This window comes from Pelobates fuscus, chromosome 5 (assembly GCF_036172605.1).
Source record: "Pelobates fuscus isolate aPelFus1 chromosome 5, aPelFus1.pri, whole genome shotgun sequence".
Taxonomy (NCBI): Eukaryota; Metazoa; Chordata; class Amphibia; order Anura; family Pelobatidae; genus Pelobates; species Pelobates fuscus.
In genome coordinates, this window is record NC_086321.1 from 268,815,242 (window position 1) to 268,841,165 (window position 25,924).

General features: G+C 39.4%; 1 protein-coding gene across 2 annotated transcripts in view; it reads left to right on the plus strand.

Moving 5' to 3' along the window:
• The window catches only part of TDRD7 (tudor domain containing 7), a 64,263-nt gene that overhangs the window by 10,740 nt on the left and 27,599 nt on the right, over positions 1-25,924 (plus strand). For both annotated transcript variants that reach the window (XM_063455280.1, XM_063455282.1), the window contains exons 2-4: positions 4,056-4,197; positions 9,302-9,515; positions 20,783-20,865. In XM_063455280.1, the coding sequence (XP_063311350.1) occupies positions 4,056-4,197; positions 9,302-9,515; positions 20,783-20,865 (439 nt within the window). The remainder of the gene's footprint in view (positions 1-4,055; positions 4,198-9,301; positions 9,516-20,782; positions 20,866-25,924) is intronic.

Below are 25,924 nucleotides of genomic sequence, written 5' to 3' on the forward strand. Positions count from 1 at the left end.
AAATAAACTTTATTAAGATTTAAACACGAGTGTTTCCTTAAAGGAACACTATAGTCACCTAAATTACTTTAGCTAAATAAAGCAGTTTTAGTGTATAGATCATTCCCCTGCAATTTCACTGCTCAATTCACTGTCATTTAGGAGTTAAATCACTTTGTTTCTGTTTATGCAGCCCTAGCCACACCTCCCCTGGCTATGATTGACAGAGCCTGCATGAAAAAAAAAACTGGTTTCACTTTCAAACAGATGTTATTTACCTTAAACAATTTTATCTCAATCTCTAAATTGAACTTTAATCACATACAGGAGGCTCTTGCAGGGTCTAGCAAGCTATTAACATAGCAGGGGATAAGAAAATCTTAATTAAACAGAACTTGCAATAAAGAAGGCCTAAATAGGGCTCTCTTTACAGGAAGTATTTATGGAAGGCTGTGCAAGTCACATGCAGGGAGGTGTGACTAGGGTTCATAAACAAAGGGATTTAACTCCTAAATGGCAAAGGATTGAGCAGTGAGGCTGCAGGGGCATGTTCTATACACCAAAACTGCTTCATTAAGCTAAAGTTGTTCAGGTGACTATAGTGTCCCTTTAACATGCAGAGTTTTATTGATCTGTTAAGTTGAAATTAAGACTCCTCAAAATTCATTTTGGTCATCCATTATGTATTGAATTGTATTGATGGTGCTCACCTGATCCTTATTGCTTCATAAAGGGCTGTAGTCCCATTTTACGTAATGCTTGCAAAAATGAATAAAAAAAAGACATGAAAGACTATTTGCTGTTAATCCTTCTTGCAGGGAGACAATGAATTTACTTGTCATCCAGTCCTAATCTCATTCTTTTCAATGAGCTCCTCACAGCTTTCTGTAAAGCTGTCAAGGAGGCACCCTGAGGAGGGTACTTGAAGAGCATGTGCCTGCTTACCGGGTGCAGACTACACAGGTATTTTAGTAGGTAATGGGGACATTGGTGCCCTCTGACAAATTAAAGTGTAGGAGACCTGTTTGAGACATGGAGTGGTAAAGACACTTGAAAGCGCTAATAACATTCTGATTTAATGCTTACCAATATTTGTAAAACTGTGGTAAAACAAATACATGGCTATTGTAGAACTACAGCTATAAACAATAAATATAAATGTTGTGACTTCTACATTCTAGTCTTGGTGCCTATACTTAGGCACCGGTGTAGCAAAAATCAGGTAAGTGTTGTATAGTGTAAGTTCATTTTCTCACAAAGAAAAGTTGATACTTTGCCTTTTCGATATCTTGGTCAGATGGATTATTTCCAATACTTCATCTACACTCAAAAAGATCCCACTGGCATTGCAACACTTTGCAATCACAGTGGGATCACACATATCATTTTTTTTTTTTGGAGACCATACTTAGCCTCATGTGAACCAGCACACGGTATGAGATATGATAGTCATCTTAGCTCCTTTAAGGGCCACATATAGTCATCATAACAACTACAGCTTAATGGTTCTGGTGTCTGTAGCCTGCCCATGCAGGCTTTTCAATGTAAACTCTGCCTTTTCAAAGAAAAGGCAGTGTTTACATTGGTGCCCAGGCACGCCTCTAGTGAAAGTCACTCAGACGGCCACTAGAGGTGCTTTTTAGTCCTGTGCTGCACATCCGAGGCAGCACAGGCACCAGCAGGGCCCAGGTAAATTGTCAGACTGTGCTAAAGCTGTTTGACAATATGGATGGCACCATAACCACTACAGCAGGCTGTGATGGTCATGATGCTTGGAGTGTTCCTTTAGGATAAATGATAATGCTTGGCTTACTTAAAAGCTTGGTGAAATAACCACTTCAACACCTGTTCATTGTAAGGCTTTCTTGTCTATTTACCTCTGTTTGAACCTTTTATATGAATAGCTTCACATCCTTCAATTTTGGTTTGCTCTGATTAAAACTGGCCATTAATTCCTCAAATGGCAATCCTACGACTTCCTACTGTTATTCTACACAAAAGCCAAAACTGTATTTTTAGAAATAAAGACAAAATGTAACTTATTTTAGTTTTTAAATATTTATTGATTACATATCAGATGTTTAGACTCTTAGTCTACTATAATTTTCCATCAGAATAGGGACATTTTATTAAGACAGATGTCCTAATTAAAAACCCAAAAAATTTGTATGGTTGACAAACTAACACGTCAAAATAAGGAAAATAATCAAAAGTGCAATTTCTCCCTTATCTTCCCAAAACACAGAGCATGTCGTAGAGTTGCGCTTGTAGCCATCTAGACTTTGACCTATTTGTAAACTTTCAAATTACCCTTAATTACCTTTTGTGGCAGTAGAGGTACCAGGATTTGGATGCCTCCTCTTGGTACCTACAATATGCTGCACCATACGCCTTTCTCCTTGGCCACACACCCTCATGCCAAAAACACTTCCTTATCAAAGGTATAGACCGTCTCTGCCCCAACGGCACTTGGTGAGCTGTTTTTAATTTACTTCCTGGCTGCAGACAATCAGAGAAACCGCAAACAGCTATGATATTCTTACAATATGTCTGCCTGAATGTCCTCTCCTAATGCAGGTTGTTTTGTATAGATCAGTGTTTCCCAAACCAGTCCACCAACAGACAAGATTTTGTCAGCATCTCCATTGGAATAAACAGGGAGGTCCATCAATCCCGAACTGTTAGTGGGCCATGAAGGAAACCACTGGTTTAGATTATTCAGTGCTGTCTGTATACCTTTTTTGATAAGGAAGTGTATTTCTTGAGTGAGGGGTGTAACTAAACAGGTAGGCTTATATTGCAGCATTCTGTAAAACATGTATTGGTGCATGAAGTGTCCCTTTAAAGGAAGAATCTCTTGGTTTTACCCTTGCGTTATGCTGTTCTTTATGGCTAAAACTACTGATGCTGGCCATTATCTGTTTGTTTTATGCCATGTGTATAGTTTATGCCCTTGATAATGCCTCACTTTCCTTTCCATTGGACAGCTCTCGCTACTTGGATTTATACACAGTCCATTCCCAAATAATTCACTCTGTCTTTGACATTTGTCATTAGGTTAGCTATGGCCGCATAATACATTTTTTAAAGGAGCACTATAGGGTCAAGAACACACATATATTTCTGACCCTATGGTGTTAAAACCCCCATGCCCCTCTCTTGCCACCTATAATATAGTAAAATCTTACTTGTATTCAAGTCTGAAGTTGCTGGCTCTGCCCCTGTTTGCCTGTGAACTGCCCATGTCTGCTGACATCAGAAGTGGTGGTGTGAGCCAATCACAATGCTTCCCCATAGGATTGGCTGAGACTGTCAAGGAGGCTGATCAGGGGCAGAGCCAGCACAAGCCAAACACAGCCCTGGCCAATCAGCATCTCCTCATAGAGATGAATTGAATCAATGAATCTCTATGAGGAACGTTCAGTATCTGCATGCAGTGGGATGAGATACTGATATGTTGTGATGCACACTAGGCAAGACTGAGATAGGAAGCAGCTCTAGTAGCCATCTAAGGAGTGGCCAGTGGAGTTACCACTATTCTGACAGTAAACACTGCATTATCTCTGAAAAGACTGTTTGCTGCAAAAAGCCTGAAGGGAATGATTCTACTCACCAGAACAAATGCAATAAGCTGTAGTTATTCTGATGACTATAGCGTCTCTTTAATTTCATTATTGTGGAAAAAATACTGCTCTTCTCTCCAGCCATTTTTCAGGTTGTTCTTCATCTTAATATATTTGGTTTCTTGGTATAATATCAGTTTCTTGGTATAATGCTTGAAAAAAACTTCAATGTATAGGTTTAAATATCTGAAAGTTTGATAATTCTTTATAACAAAACAATCTACTCTCACATTGACACATAAAAAAATGTTTGTAGATTTCTGGTGCTTATTCATTTATCTTGATAAGGGGCACCCTGAAACTCTTATTGGAGTTGTAGATGGTGATATATGAAGTAGATGTGATATATGAAGTCCTTTAAACATGTGGAGACATAAGATTTTTAGAAATCAGATGTTTTTGGTGGATGCCTTCAGCAATATTAACCACCCTTTTTTCTTTCTTTTAATATAGGCTACCTGTTATGCGGTGGTTTGTAAGGAAACCGCCCATGTTGCTGAACTTGTTGCTCGTCAGAGAAGCTCAAAGAAAAAGTCTGGAGGCCAAGTCAACTGTCAGATGAGAATCAAATATTCTGCTCCTATCACACATATTGGTAGGGTAACTTGGGAAAGTTCAATAACAAAACAAGGAATATATTTTGTAGAAATGGTCTCTGAAGAAGGGGTTTGTTATAATTAGAAATGGGTGTATATTTGTATGTCATTTAGTTACATATCACAAAACTGCAGTTTTTTTATAAATTGATTAATTCAATGGCAGTCAACTAGGTTATAGAGAGTGGTCCATTACCATTCTACAGGGCAATGCATTATAGAGCATACACTACTGGATAGTGACACCGCACACTGTCAAAAATTAATAGTATTCGGTTTCTGCAAGTGTTTAGTAATTCATAATAGAATAACTGCTTCAGAGCCTTGCAGGAGAGTTAGAGGGGGAGTGAGTATCTTTGGCAGAATGTACATTAGTTTAGAGGTAAATGTTATAATACTCATTGTTTTACATAAATGGGCAGTCATAGATACCATCTTGTGTATGAAGGAAAATTCATGGAGCATCATAAGGTTCTTGAAGGTCCTTCATTTTCCAGCTCTTATGTAACCAATCGTATTACCAGTTTTCATATCAGAAGGTCATGACAGGTTATCTTTTTTTTTATTTTTTATTTTTTAAATGGACTAAACCGTGTAAACTAATTTAACTTCCACATTGCTGTGCATGCTGAAACCATGAGGGACCCATGCAGCACATTGGAAGAAATGTACTTGTTATGGCATCTTTAAAAGATGTTTGAAACAGTGATATAGTCCATGAGGCTGACCTGTTGTGAAGCCAAGCAGGTTTTATACTACTGTTTTCTGTGCTACTCACTCCAGTAAGATCTTCACCAGTGTCTACAGATGTTCTCTACCGAGAAATTCTCCTTCTCCTTCTGCTTTAAGTGATGATCTCTTCTTAAAGAAGCGTACAAAGCACTCTGACCTCTTAATCTTAATGAAGGCCGGGATAACATGCTTCTAGTGACACTTATAGAGACACTATCATGAAATAGAAGAGTAAAACTCGGAGACCATCAGATTTGCACAGCGCAGTGTTTTGCTGTGTATGCACACTAGACTCTCAATTCTTTCCTATGGTAAAGCATTAGATTGGTCAAGATCATTGATCTCAATCACAGCCAAAGAGGCAAAACCTCCCTGAGGAGACCGGCAAGGGAGAAAAGGGAAGTAAAATGCCTCAATACAGGGACAACCTATCTCCAAGGTTAACAAAAGTTTCCAAGGGATTAACATAAGTTGTTTCTACTATCACACCATGCAGCGACAGCCTGGTTCTCACTAATATATGGACTGAATACAGAATCTCCCAATCTCCTCCCCAATGAAAGAGGTAATCATCAGGGGGAGGAGAAATACCCATTTCATATTGGCTAGTATTAGGTGTATTCACTAACCACTGAACTGTAGGAAATCGAAAACAGAATTACAACATTTAGCTAAAATACTTTGACTAAGCTGAGTTTGCAGAATTTTCACAAATAGCCTATTTCCTAAATTTAACAATTTGTCCTTTAGTTAACAATGACTTAAAGTTTAGTGAGTAAGCCAATGTGTGTGTTTTTTGTTTATTGGCAATTCACATGGACAGAATTGGTTATCTCAATAGAAAGAGAAACCATTGTGGTACTCCGCAGATGTGGCCACAATAGTAAAAAACTAAAAGTTAACATTTAGTAATTATAAAAAAGAAACAGTGAGGAAAACAGAATGATCTATAAGATTAGGCCAGGGGTGTTAAAACTTTTTTTCAAAGAGGGACAGATTTGATAAAGTGAACATGCATGAGGGCCAATCATTTTGCCTGACATTCTTTGAACCATTAAAATTGAATGCAAATTAACTATTTTATGCAAAGTTTATTACAAATGGTGTCCCTCTTCATTCCGTCCATTCTCTCTTTCTGTCCCAGCAGGGAGAAGGAACCAAATCCTGCGATCGCGCCCACCAAATCCTGCGACGTCCAAGAGATCGCCAGAATGCAGACTGAGGTCACTGCACGTCCGTCTCCGTTCTCGCGATCTCTTGGGGGCCACAACAGATAGATTTACCAATTTAACTGTGGGGCTGTATAAAACCGAAACATGGGCCGGACGTTGGGCATGACTGGATTAGGCCGAAAGAGGCTAGCAAGTACTTCCAAATCACACACACAAGAGAAAATAGGGACAAAATATTTTTTAGATACATAACTGAGAAAAGGAAAGTAAAATAAGGATTAGATTAAAACATGTAGAAGAGGATAAAGGTCTAGCTGACTGCCCCAATGAGCATTTTGTTCAGTATTTGAAGATGAAAATTGTTATTAAAAGAGCTTAGTGGTGTACTAGCAAAACCATTAACAGATTTATTTAACCAATCGTTGTTAACAGGAATAGTCCCAGAAGATTGGAAGTTAGCGAATGTTATGCCTATTCACAAGAAAGCTTTGTAGGGAGGAGTCGGGCAACTACAGGCCAGAAAGCTTTACTTCAGTAGTGGGGAAAGTAATGGAAAACATGATAAAGGATAGGATTTTTGAACATCTAAAATCACATGAATTTCAAGATCAGAGACAACATGGGTTTACTTCAGGGAGATCATGCCAAACTAATCGTATTGATTTTTTTTTTTTTTTTTTTTTGATTGGGTAACTAAAATAATAGATATGTAGACATTGGTTACTAATATTAATAATTGTATCTCAATCTCTAAATTGAACTTTAATCACATACAGGAGGCTCTTGCAGGGTCTAGCAAGCTATTAACATAGCAGGGGATAAGAAAATCTTAATTAAACAGAACTTGCAATAAAGAAAGCCTAAATAGGGCTCTCTTTACAGGAAGTGTTTATGGAAGGCTGTGCAAGTCACATGCAGGGAGGTGTGACTAGGGTTCATAAACAAAGGGATTTAACTCCTAAATGGCAGAGGATTGAGCAGTGAGGCTGCAGGGGCATGTTCTATACACCAAAACTGCTTCATTAAGCTAAAGTTGTTCAGGTGACTATAGTGCCTTTAAGTTTGGATTCAAATATTGTTGAATGGGTAAGGCAGTGGCTGAGTGTCAGGCAACAGAGGGTTGTAGTCAATGGAGTATATTTGATGCATGGGCTTGTCACCAGTGGGGTACCTCAGGGCTCTGTACTTGGACCCATTCTCTTTAATATTTATATTAGTGATATTGCAGAAGGTCTTGATGGTAAGGTATGTTACCAAGATATGTAACAGGGTTGATGTTCCAGGAGGGATAAGCCAAATGGCAAATGATTTAGGTAAACTAGAAAAATGGCCAGAGTTGTGGCAACTGAGCAGAGTAAGTGATGAGAACCGCACTCAGTCCCAACGGCCAAGGGTGCTCCAGAGCAGGACCAGCAATCCCAGTACAATAATCCAAGAAGAAAAAACTCACAGGCACTCCAACTTCAAGCCGCAGGCAGATTTATTATGACAGAATGCAACGCAACGTTTCGACCGGAAAGGTCTTTTTCACGCTGGAAAAAGACCTTTCCGGTCGAAACGTTGCGTTGCATTCTGTCATAATAAATCTGCCTGCGGCTTGAAGTTGGAGTGCCTGTGAGTTTTTTCTTCTTAGAGTTGTGGCAACTGACATTTAATGTGGATAAGTGCAAGATAATGCATCTTGGATGTAAAAACCCAAGGGCAGAGTACAGAATATTTGATAGTCCTAACCTCAACATCTGAGGAAAGGGATTTAGGGGTGATTATTTCTGATGACTTAAAGGTAGGCAGACAATGTAATAGAGCAACTGGAAATGCTAGCAGAATGCTTGGTTGTATAGGGAGAGGTATTGGCAGTAGAAAGAGGAAAGTGCTCAAGCCATTGTACAGAACACTGTTGAGATCTCACTTGGAGTATTGTACGCAGTACTGGAGACTGTGTCTCCAGAAGGATATTGATACTTTAAAGAAAGTTCTGAGAAGGGCTACTAAACTGGTTCATGGATTGCAGGATAAAACTTACCAGGAAAGGTAAACGGATCTTAACATGTATAGCTTTGAGGAAAGACGAGACAGGGGGATTTGATAGAAACATTTAAATGCATAAAGGGAATCCACACCGTAATGAGGAGACTAGATATAAAAGAAAAACTACCACAACAAGAGGACATAGTCTTAAATTAGCGGGGCAAAGGTTTAAAAATATCAGGAAGTATTACGTTATTGAGAGGGTAGTGGATGCATGGAATAGCCTTCCAGCTGAAGTGGTAGAGGTTAACACAGTGAAGGAGTTTAAGCATGCGTGGGATAGGCATAAGGCTATCCTAAATATGATGAAGCCAGGGACTAATGAAAGTATTTAGAAAATTGGGCAGACTAGATGGGCCGAATGGTTCTTATCTGCCGTCACATTCTGTTTCTATGTAAGAGAAGGTCAATTCTAGCATTTATGAATCTCAAATTAATAACTTAAATATAGGTTGCAGTTGCAGGCTCCACACTCTGTGTTTGTGTTTTTAACTAGTTATGTGCATCAGTTTGATTGGGCTAATCGTGTATGTGTTTGGTGAATGAATTTAAATAACTACATCTATGGTGTTATCTCTCTTACTGTAAAAGTTGTATGCACTGCACCACATCACTCACAAGAAAGACAAAGCACTATTATATATATATATATATATATATATATATATATATTCTTTATTTTATTTTGGTTTTGTATGTAATATTAATATATTAACAATTGATGGGGTGTGGGATACAGAAGAAAAAGGGGGAGGGCATATACACAGTTTTACATTTTGTTTGTAGTAACAAGCATGGTAAGTCAAACTTATCGGTACATTTTCATATATTTGCTTGTCTGAGTATGGTACGTGCAGGATTGCGCTGTGTGGCTCTATATGGTAATTTCCTATCCGTGCTCAATAGAGTTGACAGAGGAGTATAGGAAAAGGGTATGGTTCCTGCAGTTCCTCCTTTTCTTTTACGAATTTCAAATCTCAATAATGTTTTACAGGTAGCTTTATTTTGCAATAATATTTCTTTAGGTAATTGGCTTGCACCTTGCCTACCATTACATGGTCTGTCTTAATCCAACTTTTTTCTTTTCATTGCCAACAATATTATCCGCAACTGGTATGGTTCTTTGTTAAGGGAATGTGTTTGATTATGTATTTGATTTATTTATTTAAAGGAAAGCCAAAGGCAACCCTCAGAAAACCTGGTTTCTCATCACCACAAGAAAAAAATCTCAGAAAACCAGCACCTTTAACTTTGAGGGGTAAAGGAACTGTATATAGTGGCCGACCTATTTATGATACCCATCCTCCACTGCTTGCAGCACCAGCATATGGAGCTGGACTTATCAGAGATATACCAATGCAGAAGCCACCACCTTTGATGAACAGGTTAGAATTGGTGATGTACAAACATTGGAATGGAAATTGTTTGGAAAGATATTGGGATATTGTCATTATAGAGCTCTAACTTAAATTTTACTGTTTAATTGTATATGTGTGTTTAACCCCTTAACGACCTCGTCCGTCACCTGTTAAAATTAACCCCAGATCGCCGCGATCGTGGGGTTAATGGTGCTCCGGTCTGCCTCTGCATTAGAGGCAGACCGGGAGCACCGGATCGGGCTGTCAGAGTACATGTGCCCGCTCTGACAGCATGCCAGAGCGGGCATATGTGCTCTCTATACTCCCCTCCGCCTCCCTGCACTTCCTGGTTCTGTGTGAAGTGCAGGGAGCAGGATCTTCAGTGATCCTGCCCCCTGGTGACAAAACAATAAAGTTAAATTAAAATCCCACCCCCCTTTACCCCCCCTTTACCCATTTTAATATAAAATTAACCCCTTCCCTGCCAATTGATCACTGACTACAGTGATCAATTGGCAGGGATTACATTTTACTATGATCTGATTTTTTTTTTTAAACCCCTGAGGGTTAATTATTATTTTTTTTAACCCTCAGGAGTTAAATTTATTTTATTAATTAATTTAAATTTTTTAAAGTTATAAATTTAGCTAGCTGGGGAGGGTGGAAGTTAGTGGGGAATTGGGGGATTTAGTATTAGGCTAACTAGGGGTTAACGTTAAAAAAAATAAAAAATAAGCTTTAAAAAGTTAAAAAAATTACGTTTAAAAAAAGTTTTAATAACGTTTAAGTAAAAAATGTAAAAAAATAAACCCTTTACCCAGTCCAAATAAAAATTAACCCCTTCCCTGCCAGTCGATCACTGCCTACAGTGATCAAAATACAGATCACAGTATTATACTGTGATCTAATTTTTTTTTAACCCCTGACGATTAACTTTTATTTATTTTTTAACCCTCAGGGGTTAAATTTATTTAATTAACTAATTTAAATATTGTATAATTAAATATTTTGCTAGCTGGGGTGGGTGGGAGTTATGGGAAAATGGGGAATTTACTGTTAGTGCTGCTTACTGCTAGTTAGGGGTTAACGTAAAAAAAAAGCTTAGAAAAATGTTAAATCTGTAAAAAAAAAAAGTTTTACGAAAGTTTAGGAAACTTTAAAAAAATTAAGCACAACAAAAGTTTAAAAAATTGTTTTAAAAAGTAAAAAAAGTTTTAAAAAGTAAAAAAATATGGCGGCCCTCCACGGCGGCTGTTCCGATTTCTCGGACGATTTGTCTGGAGACGCTGAGGACGATTACATAACAGCTCCGGCCATCGCAAGAAGGGCCAAACCAGCGGGTTCCGACGGGGAGCTGGTAACCACAGGGGTCATGAAGGCACTATTGGCTGACCTACAGAAAAATATTCTGGCAGATGTAACAGCCCTCAGGGGAGAATTGCAGGGCCTGACAGGCCGCATTAACACTCTAGAGACAACGTCTAAGGGGCACCAGCAGGACCTAACGACCCTGCAACAGGCAGTACTGGACCTACAAAAACAGACCCAGATATATGAACGCCGCTATGCTGCCCAAGAAGACAGCAGGAGAAGGCAGAATCTGAAGGTCAGAGGGCTCCCGGACGAGATACCCGAGACCGACCTACCGCAGGTGGTACGGCGTATGATAGCCGCCATATTGCCAAACGACCAGGCCAGGACCATCACCCCGGCTGACCTATTTCGAACCCAGAAACCTCCCAAGGCTCCACCAACGGCTACGAGAGACACTGTAATCACTTTCCGAAGCGTTAAAGACAAAGCGACGATTCTCTCGGCCCTCCGAGGTAAGACCCCTTTGCAGTTTGAAAACAGGGGTCTGACCTTTTTCGCTGACCTGTCCGGCAGCACCCTGGCCTGGCGCAGGACACTTCAGCCGCTCACCATACTGCTCCAACAGCACGGAGTGTCATACCGCTGGCGGAACTCCAGAGCTCTCAGTGTGCAGAAAGGTACGGCATCTCACTTGGTGCATGGCATAGAAGAAGCCCCTGACCTCCTGCGGACACTGGGCATACCACAGACCTTGCTCATCCGGGAACGACCTCTCCACCCATCCACCCCAGCACAGGCCTGGGACCCGGCCAAAATCAACCCCTTTGTTCCGAGAGGTTTAACCCCGGAATCCTACGCGGCGGTCACCACCTGAAGACGGCACCCCAGGTACTATATACCCTATGGACACTGCATGTAAGTTACCCCGATGATCCTTGCCGAGACACTTAACCTGAAATGTAGCCCACACATTATTTGTAACCCTGGACTGCAGCGACCCGCGCTCACCACTACGGCCAGTCTACGTGGCAACCATCCTTTCCGGGATGACTGACTCCCCCTGAAACGCACTTGCGGCTTAGTCAGTGGCCCCCGCGCAGAACCTTTAATTACCAAGACTAACTGGACAGCTTGTACCAGGCCACAATGGCCTACTCCCCGTGCTCACCGGATGACATCACCTAACCCGCTATGCTATGGTCGGCTTTCAAAACTCCTACCCACGGGACCTGACAACATAGCCCGACCCTTCGAATCTAGAGAACTGTCCCTCCACGGACTATTTCTCCCCTATTAGTATATCGATGTAATATTCAGATAAAAAGCATTCTATAGAGTCTATCCTGATATTGTCTGCCCTGAGTACATACAGCGTGCTCTCCACCTATAATAGGCATGCCAAACGTGTACCCACTCCAGCATATGTGACTCCGAAATTGTATATGTTCTATTATTGCTAAGTTCTACTTTCTTCGTTCCATCCCACACGCAGTGACCTAGCTAATTTGTTTTACAGAGTTAATATGTTAAGTTTTGATGTACAGTGAAAATCTTTCTGCGCACTATGTGTCTAAGCAGGGGGCCTCACAGGGCATACATTGCACTGTGATGTGGGTCAATTGAGGGCTCCATATCCAGAATCAGGACCATTCCACACTCTTAACACATGTCGTGCTTCTACCATGCACGCCCTTTGCCCACCTGATAGGAACACGTTGGTATCTATAAACATAATTGGGGATGGCCTCTGGCATCCCTCTTAGCCTATGGGACTGACATATGGACACAAACCATGTTTAACAAGCAGAGCAGCGACATGCAGAGCTCCACATAAGGGGTACTACACATTATGCATTCCTCACATTTGACCATAGCTTGCTCTAAGATACATTGCCCATCCTGATAACGCACCCACCCTGCCCTGACAAGCATACCGTACGAAAGGAGCGGAGCAGCAGTACCATTCTCAAACAAGGCAAATGTTACTCCTGCTCATAAGCATCCGCAAACCTCCCCTGAACGCAGGTTTCTCTACTGACTACACTCCACGCACTGCACCAGCACAGGGGGCACCCCCACGACCGACACTACACAGGTACATAAACCCCAGCAGAACTCTACACGGCGCACAATCACACAGTAAACCGAAACGTTACTCACTAACACCCTGCCACTCACATAATCTAGATCACAATGCAAAACAAGTTTATGTACACCTCAGTCTGGACCCCAACTACCACCCACTCATATGACCCACAAGTACCAACAGCTAGACACACAACTCCCGCTAGGAATGAACAAGCTTAGTTTGAATATTTTGCTTGCCGATAGGCTTGTATATAATTTGAATGTCCATTATTGTTATTTCATGTTCTAAAAAAAAAAAAAAGTGCTGTACTACTGACATTTCACAACAAACTTGATCGCAACCTTACTGTATTGTATCCCCTTTTTCACTTGAAAATGTCACTGTGAATTTTGTTAACTTTATATGCTTATTACTTAACCTTGTTAAATAATATGTGGTGTAATATGCGCCGAGCTACGCATTACGTTTTGCTCATCTCTATAGCAAACAATTCTATGCATGAGCCTCCTTATAACCGTGCTACCGCACCATGACCGCGGCTAATAGCGCAAACCAACTACAGTTTTATGACACATCGCTCTACCTAATCGTGTACCCCACCTGTCCTGTTAACTGAGCAGGGAAAGGTGCTTGTAATAGCGATGCAGCTATGCATTCTAGAATACCTATGTAATATGACACCATACTATAGTGACCACCCACCCAAGCACTGTTAGCATTATTAGCCTGAAACCAACGCTTTAACCTTTAGGCCTACTCGTACGTTATTTTAGTTGATGTTTATTAATTCGTTAAATCTTGCATGCCTCTAGCTCAAACATTCGTCAATCTGCATGTCTATATCAACATACTGTTCATATATTGCCTCGGCAATCTGCTTATCTTTACCAACCTACTGTTCATATACGGCCTCACAACGTATAAGCTTGTTCTCACTAAAAAAAAAATGTGCACTGTTTTAATGCCATGACTGTATAGTAACTGTGTAATGCTTCGCTTTCCGAACGCTGTTGTGGCGAGGAAAGATGTCTGTTACCTTTCATGCACGCAAAAATAAAGAATTAAAAAAAAAAAAGTAAAAAGTAAAAAAATACATTTAATAACGCTCATTACCACTACACCTGGTACAAGCTAGCGGAAAAATGATCCCACGCTAAGGTTCAAAATATGCCTTTTAAAATACCCTGGGATGTCTTCTTTAAGAAATGGTATGGCTTTATGGGGTATTTGGTTTATATAGCCTGGTAAAATACTCTAAAATGGGACATGGGCACAGCGTAAAAATTGAAAGTTTGAAAAAAAATGGAATGGCTGTGTCCCAAATGTGCCCCTCCGATGTCCACATATACCTGGCAAAGGTACATACGGGGGTATTTTTGTACTCAGCAGACATAGCTGAGCAACATATGAAGTATTATACAGTGGTAGTACACATATGGTTTGCAAAATATACTGTGCAAACTCACTTTGTGTGTCAAAAAGGCAGAAAAAAACGCTTATTACCACTACACCTGGTAAACGCTAGCGGAAAAATGATCCCACGCTAAGGTTCAAAATATGCCTTTTGAAATACCCTGGGGTGTCTACTTTAAGAAATGGTAGGCCTTTGTGGGGTAGTTTGAATTTAAAACCTGCGAAGATGCTTGGAAATTGCACTTAGGCCCGGCGTCAAAATTCAAAGTTCGGTAAAAACTGATCTGGCTTGGTCTCCTATATGGCACTGTAGCTTCACGAAATAGTGCCATAGACATACAATGGGGGTGTCATTTTACTCAGAAGACTTAGATGAGCATAATTTGGGGGGTTTGAACTTAGTGGCACATGTGAAATATACAAAATGCCCAGCAAATATGCAATCCGTATGTAAAAAATGCACAAAATAATTTTTTACCACATACTTTGTCATGTAATGGTAAAAAAATGGGGGCATGTTAAGGCACAATATGCACCTTATGAGATACCCTGGGTGTCTACTTTTACAAATGGTAGGCCTTTGTGGGGTTTTTTTGAACAGTCAAACTGTTATAATAACCCAAATGGAAGCATAGGCTCATTAAATCCGTCTCTCAAAATTCTACTGTGAATACTGAAAAGGACAGGTCTCCTGTATGGCACTGTAGCTTCACGAAATAGTGCCATAGACATACAATGGGGGTGTCCTTTTACTCAGAAGACTTAGCTGAGCATAATTTGGGGGGTTTGAACTTAGTGGCACATATGAAATATTCAAAATGCCCAGCAAAAATGCAATCCGTATGTAAAAAATGCACAAAATTATTTTTTACCACATACTTTGGCATGTAATGGTAAAAAAATGGGGGCATGTTAAGGCACAATATGCACCTTATGAGATACCCTGGGGTGTCTACTTTTACAAATGGTAGGCCTTTGTGGTTTTTTTTTTTTTTGAACAGTCAAACTGTTATAATACCCCAAATGGAAGCATAGGCTCATTAAATCCGTCTCTCAAAATTCTACTGTGAATACTGAAAAGGACAGGTCTCCTATATGGCACTGTAGCTTCACGAAATAGTGCCAAAGACATACAATGGGGGTACCGTTGTACTCAGCAGAAGTAACTGAACACATAATAAAACTTTGTACAGGAATAGCACACACCAACTTTACAAAATACACATGAGAAGTTCTTTGTTATAAGTTTGTGTGCGAAAACCCCCAAAAAACACAATTTTACTCCAATATTTAGCAGAGGTTGGCGGTAAAATGGCTACGTAGAAAGTGTCAAAACAACCTTAGGTAAATAGCCTGTGGTGTCTACTTTATATAAATATATACTTTTGTGTGGCAATTTTGTTTTCTTTTATGGCTATAAAGCTTACAAGACAAACATACCAAATTCTAAAATCGCTCCATATTAAAAGTTTATTTTACTCCTTGTGCTTTGTGACCTGTAACTAACAAAAAAAACTGAAAATCACAGACACATTATATATTCTGTAAATCAGAACAACTAAATGAATTTATTTTTAATTACTTTCCTTAACCTGCACTAATTAGGCACACATTATTATTGCAAAAACTGTAAAAAAAAAAAAATCTTTTTTTTCATTTTTTTTGCATTTTTCTGTATTTTTTTTATAATAAATAAGCATGTGTGTATATATATATATATATATATATGTTACATCAAATGAAAGCCCTTTCTGTCCTTTAAAAAACGGTATATAATATGCGTCGGTGCAATAAATTAGTCAAATGCAAAGTGCAGTTGAACGCAAACAGCAAAAAATGCCGTTGTCACAAAGTGAAAGACAAGCTTCCGAAGCTCTGTCCTTAAGGGGTTAAGAATACAAGAAAAGCGCTACGGAATCTGTTGGCGCTATATAAATGGCAATAATAATACAGTGAAAATATATTGGATTGAATGAGTGGTTGTGTTTTAAATAAAGAGACAGTTTATGCCGCTTAAGGCGCCATAACTTCATATACATTAAGTTGTTATGGTGCTGGAAGGATCCCAGGCACACGATCACCTTCAGGGGTTAAACCGTTATCAACTGGCTTAACCCCAATGTTTCCTCCAGTTGCCTCCAGTTTCAGGAAGCGTGGAGTGCTGCAGGGCATGGGCGCTGCTGATTGGCTGAGAGCGTTCAGCTGACCACTTTTATCCAGTCAGCAGCGCCTTTGCTCGGTGGCACTCCGTGCTTCCTGAAATTGAAATTTCAGAAACCCGTTGCTGTTTAGGGAGGTAGAGGGAAGTAGTGATTGGTGCTGGAAGCAACTTTGGGGTTAAACTGTTTGACGGTTTAACCCCTGTAGGTGAGTGTGCCCTGACACCATAGCATTTTTATGTAGATGAAGTTGTTTTGGTGCCTGGAATGCCCCTTTAAAAACTATAATCCACTTTCATTATAACGGTTAACAAGAGGCCTTTTTTTCACCCCAGGTTTCTTAAGTGATTTTAAAACAAAAAAACACATGCAGTTTCTTGATTGTTGAGTTTCTTAGTCTGTGAAGAGCAAAAAACAGGTCGCAAGAGAATACTGAGAACAGGCAGCAGTTGAAATAGCCTGCCCTTCGGTGGGTCCCCGCTCAGTTCTCAAGCTGGTTTTTGCTCATCTTGTGCCATTACAGAGAGAACATCTCTGAAACATTTCAGACTGGTCCCACCCATACGGGCAGTCCAGATCCGAAATGCCAGCAAGTTCTCTCTGCACGAGCGACACAGCAACCCCAGATGATCGTTTCAGCCTTGTTAGGCATCATCAGTGAGGCATAGCTGATATCTCTCTAGGCACAGTGAGAAAGGGGTCCACGTCTGGATTACCCTTTAAACTTATGGAGAGCAAAAAACAGGTTGCAAGAGAATACTGAGAACAGGCAGCAGCTGAAATAGCCTGCCCTTCGGTGGGTCCCCGCTCAGTTCTCAAGCGGAGTCTGTGATTTTCTAATACCAGTACGGCTAAAAGAGGTATTTTATTAGTAGACAATGGCTTGATTTTCTACACCTTTTGGTTTTAAGTACTCCATGGTTAATACAGCTGAATAGTTTTTTTTTTTGTAAATCTCAAGGGGTGGATCTAGTTGCATTTTAAATGTGAATGGGATACATGAGGAATTAGATAAAGGAATGTATTTTCCTGGCTCCAAATGGTTGTGACCGGCATTAAACAGGTTTTGCACCTTTACTAAAGCCAGGTGCGCTATTGTTGTAAAGAACCCAAGTTGCTAAAGACAAAGCGGTTTTATTTTGTTCACATTGTTATAATGAACAACCTGGCTTGCTTAACCCCTTAAGGACCAAACTTCTGGAATAAAAGGGAATCATGACATGTCACACATGTCATGTGTCCTTAAGGGGTTAAAGTAGATTTTGGGGTGTATTCACTAAACATAAAATTGAAAACAAAATAGGCAAAAGTTCTAATTTGCCCTGATACCATACCTGTATAATCTACAATCGTTTACCAGGGTTAACCACCCCTCACTCCCTTCTCACATTACCTATAGTAATGTTTTGGCTTCTTATTTATCTCTTGTTTTGGCTTTTCTCATGTTATGGTGACCTACGTGTCACATACACAAGGAGACTTGTACGTTTCACAGACCATCATGTCATACTCGTGGCGGTACCTCTGTGTAACAATATGCTCCCTTTTATCCACTATGTTAGTTATAACATTTCAAATTTTTTCAAGATTAGTTTTCAATTCACTATAATTCTACGTTTAGTGAATAAACCCAATGTGTTAAATGAATGTGGGCCTATAAATGTCTAAAATGTATAATAAAGATGTTAATAAAAGCATGATGCTTTTGAGAGATTTACTTTATTGCTTGTAGAGAAACAACCTTTTAAATATTCTTGTCAAGTAAACACTCCTGATTGTATCACAGAATAATCAAGACTGTGGCTCATTGTAATGATCATAATTAAATGTCAACACATAGTCTTGTTTTGTGGGTTTCTTTTTGTGCAAGCATAAAATGTTTTGATAATTAAGACTCAAGTGGTGGTGTGAAAACTGTTTCAGCTGCCACATGACAAATGCAAGACAAAGATAAGCTGGCCTATGCTACTACTGAGTTACTCACTCTCTCTAGGGCATGCACAGTGACCATCCCTGGTCCTAGAGAGAAGCAGTAATATGATTTAAGAAACCTATAAAAAGGTCCTTATAAAGACCTTTTTTAAAGAATAGATACAAAAATAAATTAAATGGTGTATATAGAGTGGATTTGCGTTGGGCTGTATATGCTGCTTTCCCTGTGTCTGCATTCACTCACAAGATACCAATTAAATCAAAACATGCAAAAGCACAATGATGCACCCCAAAAACGTGAATATGATGAACAATATTTATTTCGATCTACACCAAAACAGGGTATTCATCCTGACTCTACAGTTTCACTACTCCCATTATCTGCCATTTAAGAGTTAAATCACCTTGTTTGTGTAGCCTTAGCCACACCTCCCCTGCATGTGACCTACATATTCTTCCTACAGATTTCCTGTAATTAGAGATTTAATATTTGAACATCCTTTAATAGCACAGTCTGTTTAATTTTAGAATGTATCTCCAACTCTGTTTACATCCTGCAGGAGCCTCTTGTGTGTGATTAAAGTTCGATTAACAGGGCAGGAAATAAAACGCATTGTGCTGTCACATCTTATTGAAAATGTAAAAAAAAATTTAATGCGGTCTGTCAGTCACAACCAGGCCAAGGTATGGCTTGGGCTGCAAAAACAAAGTTAAAGGACCACTATAGGCACCCTCTAGTTTTAACCCTGCAGCTGAAAACATAGCAGTTTCAGAGAAACTGCTATATTTCACTGAGGGTTAATCCAGCCTCTAGTGGCTGTCTCACTGACAGCCGCTAGAGGCGCTTCCGCGATTTTCACTGTGAAAATCACAGTGAGAAGACGCTGTAAATCCATAGGAAAGCATTGAGTAATGCTTTTTTTATATGGGCTGTTTGAATGCGCGTGCGGCTCTTGCCGCGCATGCACATTTAGATCTGACGTCGGCAGATGGTGTAGAGTTGCCCGGCGCTGGATAAAGGTAAGTGTCTGAAAGGGGTTCAACCCCTTCAGCCCAGTGGGAGGGGGCCCCTGAGTTTGGGAGTGACCTAAAGATCCTATAGTGCCTGGAAAATAAGTTTGTTTGTCCTGGCACTATAGTGCTCCTTTAACTCCAACACAGCAGAGAATTGAGCAATGAGCCTGCAATGCCATGATCTATACACCCAAACAATTCTATTAAGCTAAAGTTGTTTTAGTACTTAAAGTATCCCTTTTCAAGGTCAAAATGTACCTTGCTTTCTTGGAACCGCAATAATTCTGGAGTCCTTGTATCACAATAGCAGAGTTTTTTATCTGTTACAAGACAAGTGCAGACTGAGGTAACTAAGCCCATTCCTACTAATCCCAAAGTGGTACAGGTGTTTTGTTTTTGTGTTGGGTTTTTCCTTTTGTGGAAAATAAATTCTGTTGAAGAGCATGTTTTGTTCCTGGTTTTCTGATATTTCCCAACTCTTGTGCATGTTTTAAATAATCAAAGTAATACGCAGTGATAGCTATCATTGACTCAAAGTATTTTACTAATTCTGTTCTCATTCCATCACCTACTGAATATTTGAACTAGTTGTGTTCTCTGCGAATTTACTATTCTCTTCTGCATTCACTCCAGTTTTGAATGTTGCCACCTTCAAAATTCTACAGCTTAAATTAATTTTCATTTGCAGAGTTTACCACAAGGCTCAGTGAGTGGCAGAAAACTCATGTACACAATGTGTAATCAGTGTATTAGGATCCCTGTTTCCTTTGTTAATTATGCAATCTGATAGGGTTTTCTTGGATTAGGAGAATGGACCTAGTTTGTAAATAAACATATTCATGGGGTTTCCTTTTTTTTATGAAATCACATGTTTATTTCCTGATAAATATTTTACAGCAATTTCTGCTGTTTAAAGGACAGTGCTTCATTAGCACATTTGCTAATACGCATTATGCAGTTTCCTTTTTTCATTTAAGCTGATGTGTGCCTAACTACTGACTGGCTTGGCATGCCTATTTGCTTTAATCATCTTTTTTTCTACTTGTATTTGCTGTATCAGATGATTCTGATAGACAAGGATTCTATTGTCAGTTTGTGCAGTAATCCCCTACAACAGTAGTGTGACTTTTTATGCTGTGGTTGGGGGCATACGTTACTGTCTAACGAAAGCTCAGTAGATCAGCAGTATATAGTCATACAAAAGAAGTGCAGCATATCCAAAGCACATTCACTTACTATTCGATTTTCATATGTTCCTTTTATATACATAGAAGTATTCGGGAAATTGTTCTGTATTTGATCATTTCGAGGATGAGTTACATTGTATCAATCACACACACAAAAATAAACATTTATTTTATTTTTTCTCCCAGGTCTGACCGAAAAGTAATTCTCCCACCAAGGTTCCAGAAGGAGGGTCCTTATTTGCTTCCAACTCCTACCATGGATGCAAATGGTGTGTATAAATATTAAAATTGTTCATTTGGTTTTGTAGTAAAAAGAAAACCTCTTTGCAGTTACTTGGAAGCCATGCCTGGTGTGTAAAGAAGGGGAAAAAAAACTACATTGGCATTTACTGATTTTGTGTATGTCCATCCAGGATCATTTTTTTAATGAAGTTACCATTGTATTAATACGCCACCAGTATAGTTGCATTAAATAGAAAACAGAGATAAAAAGATGGCGCTAAAGGTATAAAAATATCATATATAAAACCAGTGCAGCATACAAAAAGGAATACTTAAAAAAAGCCCGACAAGTGGGGAATAAAACCCCCAACTGACCCACTCCTGACCAGGGGCACCATCGGTACTCTCCCCTACAACCTCCCATGCCGTTTGTGTGCCCGGCACGGGTGAACCGCCGGAAGCGCAGGCCTGCGGCCTACAAGCCGGCTGCAGCCCTCGATTGGACGGCATTCCTCGACGGCCTCGATCAGCCAGAGGATTCAGCAGGGGACGATCCCCATACGGGTACCCTTACCCACTCGGGCAGAAATGGGCTGCCGGTCCCAGAAACCCCCACCGGAGACTGCATCAGGGTCCAGGGATATCAGCAAAATGGCGGGAGAAGCGGAGCAGGACACCATGAAGGTACACAGGGGTCCCAGCCCACATGCCCAACCCCCAGAACAGGTACTTACACCAGGGGGAACCACAGATGGGTCTGCCCCAGTCACCCAGCGGGACTTCCAACACCTAATTGGGGAAATCAAAAACCTCCTGGCAACCAGCATAGCAGCCATTAAGTCTGACGTGCAGGCTATAGCTGTCAGGGTTCAGACCACAGAGAACGATGTTACTACCATCAAACAGGGACTAACCACCTTGCAGGACACAGTACTGGCACTCCAGAATCAACAGCAAGCACTCTCCCTCCACTATATCGCCCTCGACGACAGGACAAGGCGAAACCACATAAAAATAAGAGGAGTACCAGACGACGTCTCCTCAGACGAATTTCCTCACTACCTGAGACGCCTCGTGGCTGCCATCCTGCCACCTACACAGGCCAAGAAATTTAATACGGATGGGATATACCGCCTGCCACCTTCGGGCAGGACAGCCCCAAGCTTGGCCCGAAACGTGATTGTCCGCTGTGCTACCTCCCAAGACAAAAGAATCCTGATGACTGCTCTCCGGGGCAAGACGCCACTAACATTTGAAGGCGCACAGCTTAACATCTACCAAGACCTCACCAGAGCCACGCTACAATGGCGCAGATCGCTGAACCAAGTCACCAGCACCCTCAGAGAAGCGGGGATAGAATACCATTGGAGGTCACCCAGATTCCTGGTGGTCACTAGACACGGAACTGTTCACAAACTCTCCACACTTGAGGAATTCCCGACATTCTGCCATGCTTTGGGTATACCCGCACCCAACCAGGCCATTGACCAGCGACCTACTCCTGAGGCCTGACTCCAGTAACAGAGACTTTACCACACATGTTCTACGTTGCACAGTTATAGCTACACATAATCTGCTGGCCTTGAGCCACTCCTAGCTCACCTCATCCCCCCCACTGACAAGAGGGAGCGACCGCTCCAAACCTACTTACCCCCCCCCCCCCCCAGATCCCCCTGGGCCCTGGGTATACATAGAAGAAGGCCATAACTCAGAACCCGATAGGGTTCCTATACACTTATTATAGTTACTCACCCATTCTCCCGAAGCAATTCACACACTCACGATAACATACCATCGCAGGTCCTCATTCTCTAGTACATGATTTCGTTTAAGTGCTATTGTTCATGCCGTACTATGTTTTCATGATTATGTATGATGTACATTTCAAATATTCTTGACCCGCAAGGGTATGATAAAAACAAAATTTCAATAAAAAGATTGACAAAAAAAAAAAAATTCACCAAAGTGTATAGTCACTATATAACACTTACATATAAAGATACAACAAACAGGAGATATGGTGACTGCGCACACAGTGAATGATATCCTTGTATTGAATGAGATCCCTAAGTTCTGTAGCTAAAAGGAAAAACCTTCATAGGGTTATATATCTCAACAAAAATACAGATAAAATAAAGCTTGGTTAAACTCACAGTATCTAGAGCCTTTATGAGTTGTCTCTAAACTTTGAAGGCAGATCTATCAATCTGATATGGATGTATGGGTCCCTTAAAAAAGCGTCTCAGGTCTTCTCTTCCGTGAAAATCAGGAACCAGGTTGTCAAAAGGATAGCAAGTAAGTACTTTTTATTGAAATAAAATTTTAAATAAAGCACAATGCATTTCGACCTCATGAACAAGGTCTTCCTCAGGTGCATTACCACAACATTCTTATATAGTATACAAAATAAATATAATTACAGTACAAACATTAACAGCTGTGAAGTCCGTCCTCTTTGCCATATATGGAGTGTTTCCGGTGAGAGTTGGAGGTGTTTTGCCTCTTGCAAGATGTCTGCCGTGTTTGTTATTTATGGAGGTACAGAGCGACCTTCCAAAGATGGCCGCGAGTTTTTGCCGTCTCGCTAAAATGAGCACTTCCGGTTTAATTCAGCTTTGATCACGTGGTACGACTCCGATCACGTGATTCCAAAGGGGCGTAAACGTATAGTTCTTCGTACGCCTTGTCAAAGAGTACATATAAACATAGTGTTCCCATAGGAACAGAGTCCGTTTTTTGTCCGGTTATTATAAGAATAGAAAGGGAGAGAAAATTACAAAGTATAAATAGTATAATCTCATTTAGTTAAAGAGAACTTCAAATTTACTAATATAAGATTAAAAAGAATTTATATGTAAAAATATTAAATCTATTAAACCAGAGTAAAAAGTATAAAAAGAGATGTAAAATGCTTATGTTAATATAAAATATATAAACATAATATATAAAAAAAGGGGGGAATAGTTATAGCCCTTACACCACACACATAAAAAGAGAGAGAAAGTTATATCATAAAATTGGACCTATTTCGAAATCAATGTTCAAGCCTTTGGGACATAATGTTTGAAGCTCCAATATCCAATTCGATTCTTTTTTGCTTAAATTAAAAGCACTATTTCCACCCCTCCAATGACTTTGGATTTTTTGGATCGCTGTAAACTCCAATTCTTTAGGGTTTGAATTATGTCTATCTAAAAAAATGGTTAGATACGCTATGATTTAAAAACCCAATCTTTATATTTCTAATATGTTCATATATTCTTGTTTTAAATGGTCTTGAAGTTTTGCCTACATACTGTAGACCGCACGAACATTGTAATAAATAAATAACATTAGTAGACTCGCATGTAATAAAAGAGGTGATATTAAAATTATTTTTAGTTATATTTGATATAAAATAATTTTTCTTCTTTTTAGTTACATGGGTATTTTTACAGGCGTAGCAGTTTCCACAGTGAAAAAAACCTTTTGGGGTTTCTGACCATTTTGTTAAAAAGTTATCTTTTTTTTATCCTCTATCTATATAGTTTGAAGTTAAGATTTGTTTAAAAAAAATTTGCCCCCCTAAAGATGAACTTAGGCTTGTCTCCTATAAAATCACGCATATCATATTCTTGTTGCAAGATATGCCAGTTTTTGCTCACAATTCTTTTTAATATACCAACGTTACTACAATAATTTAAAAATAAGAGGGATTTGTTTATTCTGATTATTTGTATTCTTATTCTTATAAGTTAATAGCTGTGATCTATTTAGACCCCTAATATTATCAATATCCTGTTGAAGGTCTTTTTCACAATATCCCTTCTGTACGAATTATTCTTTTAAAAATAACGATTGTAAATTAAAATCAAGTACATCTGTACAGTTTCTTTTTATTCGTAAAAACTGGCCCTTGGGAATGTTTTTAAGCCAGGGATCGTGATGGCAGCTGCTTGTTTCAATAAAACTGTTTACATCTACTTGCTTGAAAAAAGTGCAAGTTTTCAATTTTTTGTCAGATATAAATATGAAGATCTAAAAAATCAATGGTGTTAGGACTAACATTTTTGGTTAATTTAATTCCCCAATTGTTGGAATTAAGATAATTAAAAAAATAAGTTAAAATCTGCCTCAGTTCCTTTCCAGATAATAAAAATATCGTCAATATTAACGCCTGTATAGGGCCAAGTTTGCTCCCCAGTTGTGCCCTTGGTAAATAAATAAATATTCCCAATAAGACATAAAAAGCTTGGCATAGCTGGGGGCAAACCTGGTCCCCATAGCGGTACCCTGTGTCTGAAGATAAAAATCACCATTAAACCAGAAAAAATTATTATTAAGAATCAAATGTATACCCCTAATAATAAAATTAATTTGTATATTTAAAATTTCCTTAGACTGTTTCAAAAAGAAAGTAGTTGCCTCAATACCTTTAGAGTGTTCGATTTATGGTATACAAACTGGTAACATCGCACGTGATTAATAATCTTCCCATGTTTTTCTAAAATCTTTAAAAGGCTCATAGAATCTTGTAAATAAGAAGGACATAATTTGACTAAAGGTAGTAAAAAATAATCAATAAACTGGGATAATGTAGATAAAATCGAATCTATTTCCGGGATAGATTCGATTTTGTCTACATTATCCCAGTTTATTGATTATGTTTTACAACCTTTAGTCAAATTATGTCCTTCTTATTTTTGTTGAGATATATAACCCTATGAAGGTTTTTCCTTTTACCTACAGAACTTAGGGATCTCATTCAATACAAGGATATCATTTACTGTGTGCGCAGTCACCATATCTCCTGTTTGTTTTATAGTTGCATTAAAGGTAGCTATGCAATGGATGGGTCTTAACTTTATTTTAGTCATGATTGACAAGGGGTTATTTATCTTATGACCCAACTGTCTGAATGTTGGGTTAAAATGATCATATGTTTTCAGGGGTTAACACATCCCAACATCCCCTCCCCCCCCCCCTCTTTAAATGTACTAATCCCACAGAGTGCCTATCATTCGACTATGCAGCAGGTGTATCCAATTAAAGAACTATAACTTACTGAAAGCAATAGTTCCTTATTTCTTCATCACAATAAAACGCATAGTAAAATACTTCTTATTG